Source organism: Pristiophorus japonicus, chromosome 7, assembly GCF_044704955.1.
Source record: "Pristiophorus japonicus isolate sPriJap1 chromosome 7, sPriJap1.hap1, whole genome shotgun sequence".
Taxonomy (NCBI): Eukaryota; Metazoa; Chordata; class Chondrichthyes; family Pristiophoridae; genus Pristiophorus; species Pristiophorus japonicus.
This window is the reverse complement of record NC_091983.1, coordinates 13,732,541-13,746,565: the sequence shown is the minus strand read 5'-3', so window position 1 is coordinate 13,746,565 and position 14,025 is coordinate 13,732,541. Positions and strand designations below refer to the sequence as shown.

The 14,025-nt window shown below is 45.5% G+C and overlaps 1 protein-coding gene across 2 annotated transcripts in view; it reads right to left on the bottom strand.

Moving 5' to 3' along the window:
- Positions 1–267: 267 nt before the first annotated feature.
- Positions 268–14,025, bottom strand: part of vit (vitrin) — a 75,751-nt gene continuing 61,993 nt past the window's right edge. For both annotated transcript variants that reach the window (XM_070884842.1, XM_070884843.1), the window contains 2 exons: positions 3,988–4,501; positions 268–3,057 (listed from right to left, as the gene is read on the bottom strand). In XM_070884842.1, the coding sequence (XP_070740943.1) occupies positions 2,879–3,057; positions 3,988–4,501 (693 nt within the window). In that variant the 3' untranslated portion in view covers positions 268–2,878. The remainder of the gene's footprint in view (positions 3,058–3,987; positions 4,502–14,025) is intronic.

The window sequence follows — 14,025 nt, the reverse complement described above, 5'->3', positions numbered from 1 at the left end:
GGGATTTGCAAACTGAGAGTTGTAAAACTGAGGCGTTGCCAGACTGGAAGCCAATGTAGGTCAGCGAGCACGGGGTGAATGGAACTTCGTCCGGTTTTCCCACTCCACCGACGTTACTGGCGGAAGTTTGGTGAAAACCTTTTTACCCCCCCACCCCCACAAACACTTTTATACTAAAGCCACAAACGTCAGAGTCACAATGAAAGATGTTCATGCAAGAAGCAGCTACCAACCCAATTTGATCAACAAATGCACACAACATAAAGGTTGAATGTCCGTAACTTTTATTTGTTTGGATACGGAATCGCACAGTAATCACGCTGAGGCCCAGAGTCCGGAGCCAGCGAACCATATCTCCAGCATTGGGCTTTTATGGTTACTTTGCAAATATTCAACATTTGGTTTTAGTAAATAAAATAACTGTACATATATCATACACAGTAGCTCTTCCACTGCAGCTTCAAATGAATATTTAAGCAAGAAAAATGTGTCACTAAACCAGTCGCTACGAATGCAGATGTAGTAAATATTGTCCGAAAGCAAACACTACTTGTGACATAATGTGCTGTGATTTTGTTCTTGGGATGTGGGCGATGCTTGTAGGGCAGGACTTATTGTCCTGAGGGCATTGAAGAGTTAACCATGTGGTGTCAGACTGGAGTCACGTGTAGGCCAGACCAGGTTAGGGTAGCAGGTTCCTTTCCCTGGAAGATGTCCAGGAATCAGGCGGGTTTTTAAGCAACAGTTTGGCAGCTTTCATCAGTTATTTTTTTTTCTCCATAAATTATTGAATTTAGATTCACAATTTTGTGGGATTTGAATTCCCGACCTCTTGATTGCTAGGCCAGTACCATAGCCACTGAGCTACCATGACAATGATCTCTGCTGAAAGTCTGGACTATCTGCTGCAGTACCTTACCAATTGGGCCTAATTTGGCTGTGGTCCCTTGACTGTGGGCTCTGGCCAGCTATTTGGCCGCAGGGGCCTTCGTGGCCGATTTTCTGTCCCTATTCCATGTCCAGTAAGGGGATTGGTAGTGATCAAGAAATGGACCCTCGGATGATTCTCCCCCTGCCCCCCAACCATCGTCAAAAAATGGGACTGAGTGTCCATCTCATTTGCTGCTTGTACCGAGTGCCTACATATCACTGCACTTCAATCACAGCACAGAAGGAGGCCCATGTTGGGACGCTCGTCCCGATTGAACCCGGGCTTTCCCATGTCTCAATCGCTGAGCCTCCCAAAGTGAAAAACCCTGCCCCTAGACAAAGTAATCCATGGCTTGCAAAGCACTTTGGGACATCTTCAAGAGGTGGTGAGGGGCTGTATCGAAACTCACTCGCTCTTTCTATCCTTACAAACTAGTCCAATTGCAGCACCTGTATTGCCAACTACCTCGGCACAGACTGAGGATTGAGGCTGGGACCCCTCTGGCCATGTGGTTCTGCTATTTAATGGATAAGCTCACTGATCAATCGCTTCATTTTTAGGATAGGGAAAAATAGCATTATGGATCAGAAGAAGATTGGATGAATTTTTGTTAGGCAAGAGTACACCGATATTAGTTCCAAAATCTCAGGACAAAATTCCAATTCGGTTTAAGGGCGGATCAAAAGAAAGACTTGCATTTCTATAGCACCTTTCACCACCTCAAGATGTCCCACTGCACTTTACAGCCAATAAAGTACTTCTTGAAGTGTAGTCACTGTTGTAATGTAGGCAATGCGGCAGCCAACTTGTGCACAGCAAGCTCCCACAAACAGCAGTGTGATAATGAACAGATAATCTGTTTGTGATGTTGGTGGGAGGATAAATATTGGCCAGAACTCCTCTGCTCTTCTTCCAATAGTGCCATGGGATCTTTTACGTCCACCTGAGCAAGCAGACGAGCCCAGTTTAAGGTCTGATTGGAAAGACAGCACCTCCGATAGTGCAGTACTCCGTCAGTACGCCACCGGGAGAGTCAGCAGACGAGCCCAGTTTAAGGTCTGATTGGAAAGACGGCACCTCCGACAGTGCAGCACTCCACTGGGAGAGTCAGCCTAGATTATGTGCTCAAGTCTCGAGATCAACTGCTTTGGGCTGGAATTTTCTGGCAGGCCCTGGTTCTGCTGGCACTCACCCTATTCTTTATCTGTGCCATTTTCTGGGGTGGGGGTGGATCTTCTGAACACTCACTCCACGGGAGGCAGTGGGGTGGGTTCTTGGGTTACTCCATGAATTCTGCCCTTTACTCCCCCTGCCCGCAGCCAACCTCCACAGGACACAGCTATGGCAAGCCCCTTTGAGGGCTCCAGTGAGCACCCCCACCCACAACCTCACCCAGGCCAGGAATGGGCTTGAAACCTCTTCGGGAAGCAGAATGGCTCCTTTCTGTCGTTTTGCTACTACTCTCCCCACTGTCTGGCCTCGGGTCGGGATGGGTCACGTGAGCTGCTCCACCTGACTAGGCCCGACCGGGGCTAGGTGCCTCTTGCGGGTGCTGACGGGCCCACTTCGGCCGTGCATATTACGCGTCCCTGGGGTGAGATTTAGGGAAGCCAGTGGATCCAATCCGCCATGGTTGCCCCGACAGAGTTGGGGGCGCCTCCAGGAACTTTGGCAAGGAACGGAACAGAATGGGTGGTTTGGAACAGTAGGCCAGGTGGACCAAGAGGTGCCCACTGCATTAACATGGATGCGCTTACAGCGCCATACTTCATGTGACCACCACCTGGTTCGCATCTACATGCCTCTCAAAGTTTGGTATCTACAAGAAAACGTGGGACTAAAGTCTGCCCCATTGGCTGCATAGTTTGAAGCTTGCTTTATAAACAGTAAGTATATATCGAGTGGCTCTACAGCAACTACAGTCTCTCAATCCAATGGGGGCCCTACTCAGTTACGCGGCTGTGAATTGAATTCTTGGCAGATGTTGTGCACAATCCGGGACACTAACTGATGCAGGTTGTCGAACTCGTCGACGAAGAAGGAGTGGTCCTTGTCGGGGTCGGTCGCAATGTACTCCAACTCATCCACTGCCGCCCAAGCGATCCCAATAGCATATGCAATCACACCTGCAAAAGGAAGATGGCTAAGAGGTTTTTTTACATGAAATATACGGCACAGAAACTGACTGTTAGGCCCTACCACTCCATGCCGTTCTTTATGCTCCACACGAGTCTCCTCTCACCCCGATCAGCATATCCTTCTCTTTCTTTCTCCCTTGTGTTTATCCAGCTTCTCCTTAAACACATCTATGCTAACTGCCTCAACCACTCCCTGTGGTAGCGAGTTCCACATTCTCACCACTCTCTGGGTAAAGAAGTTTCTCCTGAATTCTCCATTGGATTTATTAGTGGCTATCTTATTGATGGCCTCTAGTTTTTGACTTCCCTGCAAATGGAAACATCTACCCTAACAAACCCTTTCATAATTTTAAAAGACCTCTATCAAAGGCCTTCTCTTTCCCAGTGGTCAGTTGTACCAGGTCTTGGGAAGGATTAAGCAGAGTGCAATAAGGACGGACTTGCCCCGAGAACACTATTGGCTTGGTCCATCACTCAGCGGAGATTGACTGGAATGGTATCAGGGATGAGGGACTTCAGTTATGTGGAGAGACTAGGGTAGATCTCTTCAGAGCCGAGAAGGTTAAGAGGAGATTTAATAAAGTTGTTCAAAATTATGAGGGGTTTTCATAGAGTAAATGAGGAGAACCTGTTTCCAATGGCAGGAGCCTCGGTAACGAGAGGACACAGATTTAAGATAATTGGCAAAAGAACAAGAAGCAAGATGAGGAGAATTGCCTTTACGTGGGCGAGCTGTTAGGATCGGGAATGCACTGTCTGAAAGGGTGGTGGAAGCGTGTGCCATAGTAACTTCCAAAGGAGAATTGGTTAAATTCCTGAAACGGGAACATTTATAATCATGTGCACTCTCTCTCTCTCTCTCTCTCTCCCCAGTGAGCAGTACTATTTCTCCGTGCACCCTCTCCCCAGTGATCTTACCATTTCTATGAGCAGCAAGCGCGGGAGCCCGGACATCGTCGTAAGACCGTCCGTCCGTGATGACAATCATGAGCTTCCTTTTGTTGGGTTTGGACTTGCTGAAGAGATGCTCTGACGCGTAGCTGATGGCATCGCCAGTGCTGGTTCCGCCGCTCCAGTACCTGATGTTCTTGATGGCGTCGGTCACCGCCTCCCTGGTGCTGTGCTCGCCGAAGCCGAACTCCAGCCTCTGCTCGTAGGTGTACTGCACCGCTCCAATCTGCGTGGCCGTGTCGGAGATCTCGAACTCCCGGCTGATGTTGGCCACGAACTGCAGGACGGTGCGGAAGTTGTCGGTGCCCACGCTGCTCGAGCCGTCCACCACGAAGCCGATGTCGGCGGAGTTGAGGCAGGTCTTGCTGCAGACCAGCCGCTCGGTATCGCACATCCGTTTCACCAGGGGGCTCACCACCTGGTGCAGCCTAAACCAGCTTGGCACGTTGATGGAGAAGTAACCGTCCGTCCTGCACACAGACTGGCGGGAAAGGAGAAGTGGGATTTATAAATCGCAACGAACTGTAGCTGCCACAGTTTGGCCCACCAGCTCAGTATTGTCTTTGTCCCTTTCTACCTCCTCCCATCTATACAGCGATAAGCACTCCCTGCCTGACATAATTCTCATTCACTGCGTCGAAATATACTGCATTAAAATGCCAGTGGGGGGGCAGTTCAGATTTTAGTCTTTCGCATCTGGGCGAAGCACTGGGAGAAAATCCGGCCACAAGGATCCCAAGACCCCTACAGGACCCGCCTGATTTCCCTTCAGCCACAGTTCAGCTGGCAGCGCTCTCGCCTCTTGAGCCAGACGTTCGTGAGTTCATGTCCCACTCCAGGGTTTTGGTTCGATCACAGACAGACTGCCCCAGCATAGGGACACTGGGGTTAATGGCCTCCTTCTATGCTGTAATTGAAGTGCAGTGACTGTTGTTACTCTAGATGAGGTACAACTGAAGCATCACTTCCATCCCTTTGCATTCCAGCCCTATCGAGATAAAGGCCAATATTCCAACAGCCTTTTTTATTATTTTTTTGTCCATCAGAGGATGTGTATACAGACCTCTAAATCCCTTTGCTCTTCCACAGTTTTTAGACCCCCACCATTAACAAAAAATATTCTGATTTGTCTTTCCTGGATCCAAAGTGAATGACCTCACACTTCCCCAGACTGAACTCATCTGCCACAGTTTTGTCCACTCACTTAATCTGCCTGTGTCCCTTTGTAACTTCCTGCTCCCAGCTGCACAACTTACTGCCCTTCCTAACTTAGTGTCATCTGCAAACCTGGATATACAACTTTCTATTCTTTCTACAGCAAACATAGGGAAAATGGGGAAAATAGCCTTAGTGATTAAGGATGAAATCACTTAGAAACATAGAAAATAGGTGCAGGAGTAGGCCATTCGGCCCTTCTAGCCTGCACCGCCATTCAATGAGTTCATGGCTGAACATTCAACTTCAGTACCCCATTCCTGCTTTCTCGCCATACCCCTTGATCCCCCTAGTAGTAAGGACCTCATCTAACTCCTTTTTGAATATATTTAGTGAATTGGCCTCAACAACTTTCTGTGGTAGAGAATTCCACAGGTTCACCACTCTCTGGGTGAAGAAGTTCCTCCGCATCTCGGTCCTAAATGGCTTACCCCTTATCCTTAGACTGTGACCTCTGGTTCTGGACTTCCCCAACATTGGGAACATTCTTCCTGCATCTAACCTGTCTAACCCCGTCAGAATTTTAAATGTTTCTATGAGGTCCCCTCTCATTCTTCTGAACTCCAGTGAATACCAGCCCAGTTGATCCAGTCTTTCTTGATAGGTCAGTCCCGCCATCCCGGGAATCAGTCTGGTGAACCTTCGCTGCACTCCCTCAATAGCAAGAATGTCCTTCCTCAGGTTAGGAGACCAAAACTGTACACAATACTCCAGGTGTGGCCTCACCGCTGCCCTGTACAACTGTAGCAACACCTCCCTGCCCCTGTACTCAAATCCCCTTGCTATGAAGGCCAACATGCCATTTGCTTTCTTAACCGCCTGCTGCACCTGCATGCCAACCTTCAATGACTGATGTACCATGACACCCAGGTCTCTTTGCACCTCCCCTTTTCCTAATCTGTCACCATTCAGATAATAGTCTGTCTCTCTCTTTTTACCACCAAAGTGGATAACCTCACATTTATCCACATTATACTTCATCTGCCATGCATTTGCCCACTCACCTAACCTATCCAAGTCGCTCTGCAGCCTCACAGCATCCTCCTCGCAGCTCACACTGCCACCCAACTTAGTGTCATCCGCAAATTTGGAGATACTACATTTAATCCCCTCATCTAAATCATTAATGTACAGTGTAAACAGCTGGGGCCCCAGCACAGAACCTTGCGGTACCCCACTAGTCACTGCCTGCCATTCTGAAAAGTACCCATTTACTCCTACTCTTTGCTTCCTGTCTGACAACCAGTTCTCAATCCATGTCAATGATAACAGAGGATATATCGAGAGGTAAACAGGCAGTGGAGAATTTATAGGTAGAATTAAGAAATAGGAAAGGATTTAAGACTAGTGACAGCTGTGAAGTGGTAGAATGTATAAATGCAGAGATTGGACAAGCGTGTAGTAAAGGCAGAGTGGTTTTAATGGGGGATTTTAACATTCATCTAGATTGGGCGAAGCAGACTAGCTCATGTCAGAAAGGTGGTGAATTTCGTGAGTGTGTCTGGGATATTTACTGCAACAATATATCCTAGAAACCAACAAGGGGCAGGCCATATTAGATTTAGTAATGAGAAATGAGCCACATTTAGTTAATAGCCTAATGGTGCATGAACATTTATCTAATAGCAATCATAATATGATCGAGTTCAACGTAGCGTTTTGAATTGGGTAAGGCCGACTTCAACAGGGCGAGACAGAGATTGTCCACAGTAAACTGGGCAAATCTGTTAATGGGTAAAATGACAAAAGATCAGGGGGTTATGTTCAAAAAATAACTGAATGTGATACAGAACCAGTTTATACCCCTAAGGAGCAAAAGCTCTACTTGCCATTGGACAGCTAAAGAGAAAGGGACAACGTGAAACAAAAGCATACGAAAAAGTGAAAACAACTGGAAGAGATACAAAGAACAACAAAGGTGATAAAACAGACAAGAGCTACACAAAGGGAGTATGGAAAGAAACTAGCAAGGACATCGAAATCAACACACAATTTTATTTATGACTATATTGGGAAAAATGTGGTAAGGAGCAATGTGGGCCCCTTGGTGATACTGTAAATGAAAATAAGGAAGTGCCGGGCATGTTAAATAATGACTTTGTGTCAGTATTTACAGTAGATGAAAAGGATAGCGTGATCAGTATGTTTCCGGCCCGGCGAGGGAGGATCTGGTTCTGAGAAATGAGGTAGGTCAAATAGAGCAAGTGTCAGTAGGTGAACATTTAGGGAACAGCGATCATAGTATCATCAGGTTTAGATTTGCTATGGAAAAGGACAGGGAGCAATCTGGACTAAAAATGTTTAATTGGAGGAAGGCCAATTTCAGTGGGATGAGAACAGATCTGGCTCGGGTAAACTGGAATCAATGATTGGCAGGCAAAATTAATTGAACAATGAGCTTCCTTTAAAGAGGAAATAGTTCAGGTACAGTCGAGGTACATTCCCACTGGGGAAAGACAGGGCAACTAAAGTCATGGCTCCCTCAATGATGAAACAGATAGAGAATATGATGAAGCAGAAAAAGAGCGCGTATGACAGATATCAGGTTCCAAATACATCTGCGAATCAGGCTACATATAAAAAGGTCAGAGGAGGAAGTGAAAAGGAAAATAAGAGGGGCAAAGAGAGGGTATGAGAATACAATGGCAGCCAACATAAAAGGTAATCCAAAAGTCTTCTATAGGCATATAAATAGTAAACGGGTAGTAAGAGGGGTGGGGCCGATTAGGGATCATAAAGGAGACTTATGCATGGAGGCAGAGGGTATGGCTGGAAAGGAGACCTATGCATGGAGGCAGAGGGTATGGCTGGAGTACTTTGAGTACTTTGTATCTGTCTTCATCAAGGAAGAGGATGCTGCCATAGACATAGTGAAGGAGGAAGTAGTGGAGACACTTGATAGGATAAAAATTGATAAAGAGGAGGTATTGGAAAAGCTGGCTGTATTTAAAGTAGATAAATGACCAGGAGCGGATGGGAGGCATCCTAGGACGCTGAGGGAAGTGAAGGAAGAAATAAGGCCATAATATTCCAATCCTCCTGAGATACAGGGCTGGTGCCAGAGGACTGGAGAATTGTAAATGTTACACCCTTGTTCAAAAAAGGGTGTAAAGATAAACCCGACAGCTACGGCCTAGACAGTTTAACCTCAATAGTGGGGAAGCTTTTAGAAACCGTAATCAGGGACAAAATTAACAGTCACTTGGATAGGTGTGGACTAATTAAGGAAAGCCGACACGAATTTGTTAAATGCAAATGCTTAATCGAGTTTTTTGATGAGGTAACAAGAGAGGTTTGATGAGGGCAATACGGTTGACGTAGTGTGCATAAATTTCCAAAAGGTGTTTGACAAAGTGCCACATAATAGGCTTGCCAGCAAAGTTGAAGCTCATGGAATAAAAGGGACTGGCAGCATGGATCCAGAATTGGCTCAGTTACAGGAAACAGAGAGTAGTGGTGAACGGTTGTTTTTTAGACTGGAGGAAGGTTCACAGGGCTGTTCCCCAGGGGTCAGTACCAGGACCACTGCTTTTCTTGATATATATTAATGGTTTGGATGTGAGTGTACAGGACACAATTTCAAAATGTGCAGATGACACAAAACTTGGAAGTATAGTGAACAGTGAGGAGGATAGTGATAGACTTCAGGAAAACATAGACAGGCTGGCGAAATGGGCGGACACGTGGCAGATGAAATTTAACGTAGAAAAGTCGATTTTGGTAGAAAGAATGAGGAGAGCACATATTAACTAAATGGTACAATCCTAAAGGGGATTCACGAACAGAGCGACCTGGGGGTATGTGTGCACAAACCTTTGAAGATGGCGGGGCAGGTTGAGAAAGCAGTTAAACAGACTTACGGGATCCTGGGATTCATAAACCGAGGCATAAGAGTACAAAAGTGTGGAAATTATGATGAACCTGTATAAAACACTGCTGCGGCCCCAACTGGAGTACTGTGTCCAATTCTGGGCACCACACTTTAGGAAGGATGTGAGGGCCTTCGAGAAGGTGTGGACAAGATTTACGAGAATGATTCCAGGAATGAGGGGACTTCAGTTACGTGGATAAACTGGTGAAGTTGGGGTTGTTCTCCTTGGAGCAGAGAAGGTTGAGAGGAGATTTGATAGACGTGTTCAAAATCATGAGGGGTCTGGGCAGAGTAAATAGAGAAATTTCCCATTGGTAGAAGGGTTGAGAACCAGAGGACACAGATTTAAGGTGATTGGCAGAAGAACCAACGGTGATGTAAGAAAGAACTTATTTACACAGTGAGTGGTTAGGATCTGGAATGCATGGCCTGGAAGGGTGGTGGAGGCAGACTCAATCACTGCTTTCAAAAGGGAATTGGAGAAGTATCTGAAGGAAAAGCAAATTACAGGGAAAGGGCGGAGGAGTGGGACTAGCTGAGAGTCAGCCCAGGCTCGACGGGCCGAAAGAATTATAGAATGGTTATAGCACTGAAGAAGGCTTAACGGTAACTAAAGAGTGACAAATTCCTGGGACCAGATGATTTCCAGCCCAGGGTTTTAAAGGAAGTAGGTGGGAACGTTGCTGATGCCCCTAACTATAATCTTCCAAAGTTCTCTTGATTCAGGAACCGTTAGTTTAGTTTGGAAAATTGCACATGTCACTCTCTCTGCTATTTAGGAAAGGTGAGAAAGGGAAACCAGGGAATTAAAGGCCAGTTAGCCTGTTGTCTGGAAATTACTAGAGTCTATAATTAAGGATGGGGTGATTGAACACCTTGAACATTTTCAGCTGATCAGAGAGAGCCAGCATGGATTTGTGAAAGATAGGTCATGCCTAACAAACCTGTTTTAAATTTTTGATGAGGTGACTAAAGTAGTGGACAGGGGAATGTCTATGGATATTATTTATATGGACTTCCAGAAAGCATTTGATAAATCTCTCATGAGAGACTGATAGCTAAAGTTGAAGCTCATGGAATTGAAGGTAAACTATTGACCTGCTTAGGAAATTGGCTAAGTGGAAATGACAGAGAGCAGGGATAATGGGCAGGTAATCGAATTGGCAGGATGTGACTAACGTACAAATATAGAAATTCACATAGCAGAAGCAGGCCATTTCGGCCCATTGTGTTCACGCCGGCTGACAAAGAGCACAGCCCTTGGTCAGCAACCCTAAAGGTTACATCTAAACCTATGAACAATGACTGAAAGATAAAGAGCACCCAACCCAAACAGTCCACCTCACAAAACTGTAACACCCCTTATAGTGAAACATTCTACATTCCACCCCAACCGGAGTCATGTGATCTCCTGGGAGAGGCAAAAACCAGATAAAAACCCAGGCCAATTTAGGGAGAAAAAATCTGGGAAAATTCTTCTCCAACCCATCCAGGCGATCGACACTAGTCCAGGAGATCACTCTGGCCGTATTCTATTCCCTGCAGTACTTACCATTATATCTGCTCCGTCTAACAACAGGTCATCCAGTCTAATCCCAATTACCAGTTCTAGGTATGTAACCCTGCAGGTTACTGCACTTTAAGTGCCCATCCAAACATTTCTTAAAAGTGGTGAGGGTTTCTGCATCCACCACTCTTCCAGGCAGTGAGTTCCAGGTCCCCACAACCCTCTGCGTAAAGAAGCCCCCCCTCAAATCCCCTCTAAACCTTCCACTAACCATCTTAAAACTATTCCCCCTCGTAATAGACCCCTCCACTAATGGAAATAGACCGTTACTATCCACTATGTCCAGGCCCCTCAATATTTTGTACATCTCAATGAGGTCTCCTCTCAACCTCCTCTGTTCCAATGAGAACAAACCCAACCTATCCAACCTATCCTCATAACTAAGATTCTCCATTCCAGGCAGCATCCTAGTAAATCTCCTCTGCACCCTCTCTAGTGCAATCATGTCCTTCCTATAATACAGCGACCAGAACTGCACGCAATACTCCAGCTGTGGCCTAACCAACGTATTATACAATTTAAGCATAACCTCCCTGCTCTTATATTCTATGCCTCGGCCAATAAAGGCAAGCATTCCGAATGCCTTCTTAACCACCTTATCCACCTGGCTTGCTACTTTCAGGGATCTGTGGACAAGCACTCCAAGGTCTTTTTGTTCATCTACACTATTAAGTGGCCTACCGCTTAATGTGTATACTCTTTCCTTATTAGCTCTCCCAAAGTGCATCACCTCACACTTCTCTGAATTAAATTCCATTTGCCACTGCTCTGCCCACCTGACCATTAGATTGATATCCTCCTGCAGCCCATGACTTTCCTCTTCATTATCAACCACACAGCCAATTTTAGTGTTGTCTGCAAACTTCTTAATCATACTCCCTATATTCAAATCTAAATCGTTGATATACACCACAAAAAGCAAGGGTCCCAGTACTGAGCCCTGCGGAACCCCACTGGAAACATCCTTCCAGTCACACAAACATCCATCAATCATTACCCTTTGCTTCCTACCTCCAAGCCAATTTTGGATCCAACTTGCCACTTTGCCCTGGATCCCATGGGCTTTAACCTTCATGACCAGTCTACCACGTGGGACCTTATCAAAAGCCTTGCTAAAGTCCATGTATACTACATTGTACGCAGTAGCCTCATCGACCCTCTTGGTTACCTCCTCAAAAAATTCAATCAGGTGATTCAAACATGATCTTCCCATAATAAATTCGTGCTGACTGTCCCTAATTAATCCTTGCCTTTCCAAGTGCAGATTTATCCTGTCCTTCAGGATTTTTTTCAATCATTTTCCCACCACTGAGGTTAGGCTGACAGGCCTGTAATTACTCGGCCTATCCCTTTCTCCCTTCTTAAACAAGGGTACTACATTAGCAGTCCTCCAATCCTCCAGCACCATGCCCAGATCCAAAGAGGACTGGAAAATGATGGTCAAGGCCTCTGCTATTTCCTCTTTTACTTCGCTCAACAGCCTGGGATGCATTTCATCCAGGCCTGGGGACTTATCTATTCTCAAAGCTGCTAAACCCTTTAATACTTCCTCTCTCACTATATTTATTTCATCCAGAATATCACACTCCTCCTCGATAGCAGTGTCTGCATTACCCCTTTCCTTTGTGAAAACAGATGCAAAGTATTCGTTAAGAACCCTCCCAACATCTTCCGCCTCCACACAAAGATTACCCTCATGGTCTCTAAGAGGCCCTATCCTTTCTTTAGTTACCCTCTTATTCTTAACATATTTGTAGAACATCTTAGGGTTTTCCTTAATTTTACTGGCCAAGAATTTTTCGTGCTCTCTCTCTTAGCATTCCTAATATCCTTTATGATTTTGCCTGTTAACTTTCTATATTCCTCAAAAGATTCTAAAGTATTTAGCCGTTGGTATATGACATAAGCATCCCTTTTTTTCTTAATTCTCCCCTGTAAGTCCCTAGACATCCAAGGCGCTCTAGAATTATTTTTTCCCAGCTTTTTTCTTTAAGGGCACATGTTTGGCCTAAGCCTTCCGGATCTCCTCCTTGAATGCCTCCCACTGTTCCGACACTGATTTACCCACAAGTAACTGTTTCCAGTTCACTATGGCCAAATCACTCCTCAACTTAGCAAAATTAGCTTTTCCCCAATTCGGAACTTTTATTCCAGGCCTAATCTAACTAGTGGTGTCCCGCAGGGATCTATGTAGGGGCCTCAACTATTCACAATATTTATCAATCACTTAGATGATGGGATAAAAACATACCCAAATTTGCCGATGACGCAAAGATAGGCAGTGTACGCATTGTAGGCAAGATGAAAGCACAAAATTACAAAGTGATATCGACAGATTAATTGAATGGGCAAAACTGTTCAATGGATTTCAATGTCAGCAAATGCGAGTTCATCCACTTCGGGCCTAAAATGGATTGAACAGGGTACTTTCTAAATGGTGAAAGACTAAAACAGTGGAGGTCCAGAGACTTGGGGGTCCAGGTACATAGAGATCGTTAAAAATTGCATGGACAGGTACAGAAAATAATCAAAACAGCTAATGGAATGCTGGCTGTTATATCTAGAGGACTAGAATACAAGGGTGTAAAAGTTAAGCTGCATCCAGACAAAACCCTGGTTAGACCACACCTGGAGTACTGAGAGCAGTTCTGGGCTCCACACCTGAGGAATTATATTTTGGCCTTGGAGGGAGTGCAGCGTAGGTTTACCAGATACCCAGGCTCCAACGGCTAAGTTACGAGGAGAGATTACACAAACTAGGGTTGTATTCCCTGGAGTTTAGAAGATTATGGGGGGATCTGATTGAAGTTTTCAAGATGTTAACAGAAAGGGTAGATAGACAGAAACAATTTCCCCTGGTTGGGGAGTTTAGGACTATTCTAAAAATTAGAGCCAGACTTTTCAGGAGTGAAGCTAGGAAGCACTTCAACACACAAAGGGTGGTAGAAATTTGGAACTCTCTTCTGCAAATGGCAATTGTTAGTTTTAAATCTGAGATTGATAGATTTTTGTTAACGAAAAGTATTAAGGGATATGGGCCAAAGACTGGTATGGGCCAAAGACTGGAGTTAGGTCGCAGATCAGCCATGATCTCATTGAATGGCGGGACAGGTTCGAGAGGTTAAGTGGCCTCCTCCTGTTCCTATGTTCATCCAAGTGATTGACTTGATATGGTGAAAAGCTGAGGGGCCCAGTGTAGATCCCGACGTACAGAGACAGGGACAGAAGAAATCTAGAGTGAGGCAGACTGAGGGAAAGGGTGTGAGAAACAGAGAGGGTACCAGACAGAGAGACTGGCAAGTTGAAAATTAGTGAGAGAGAGAGCGAAAGAGTGACAGATATACAGACAGAA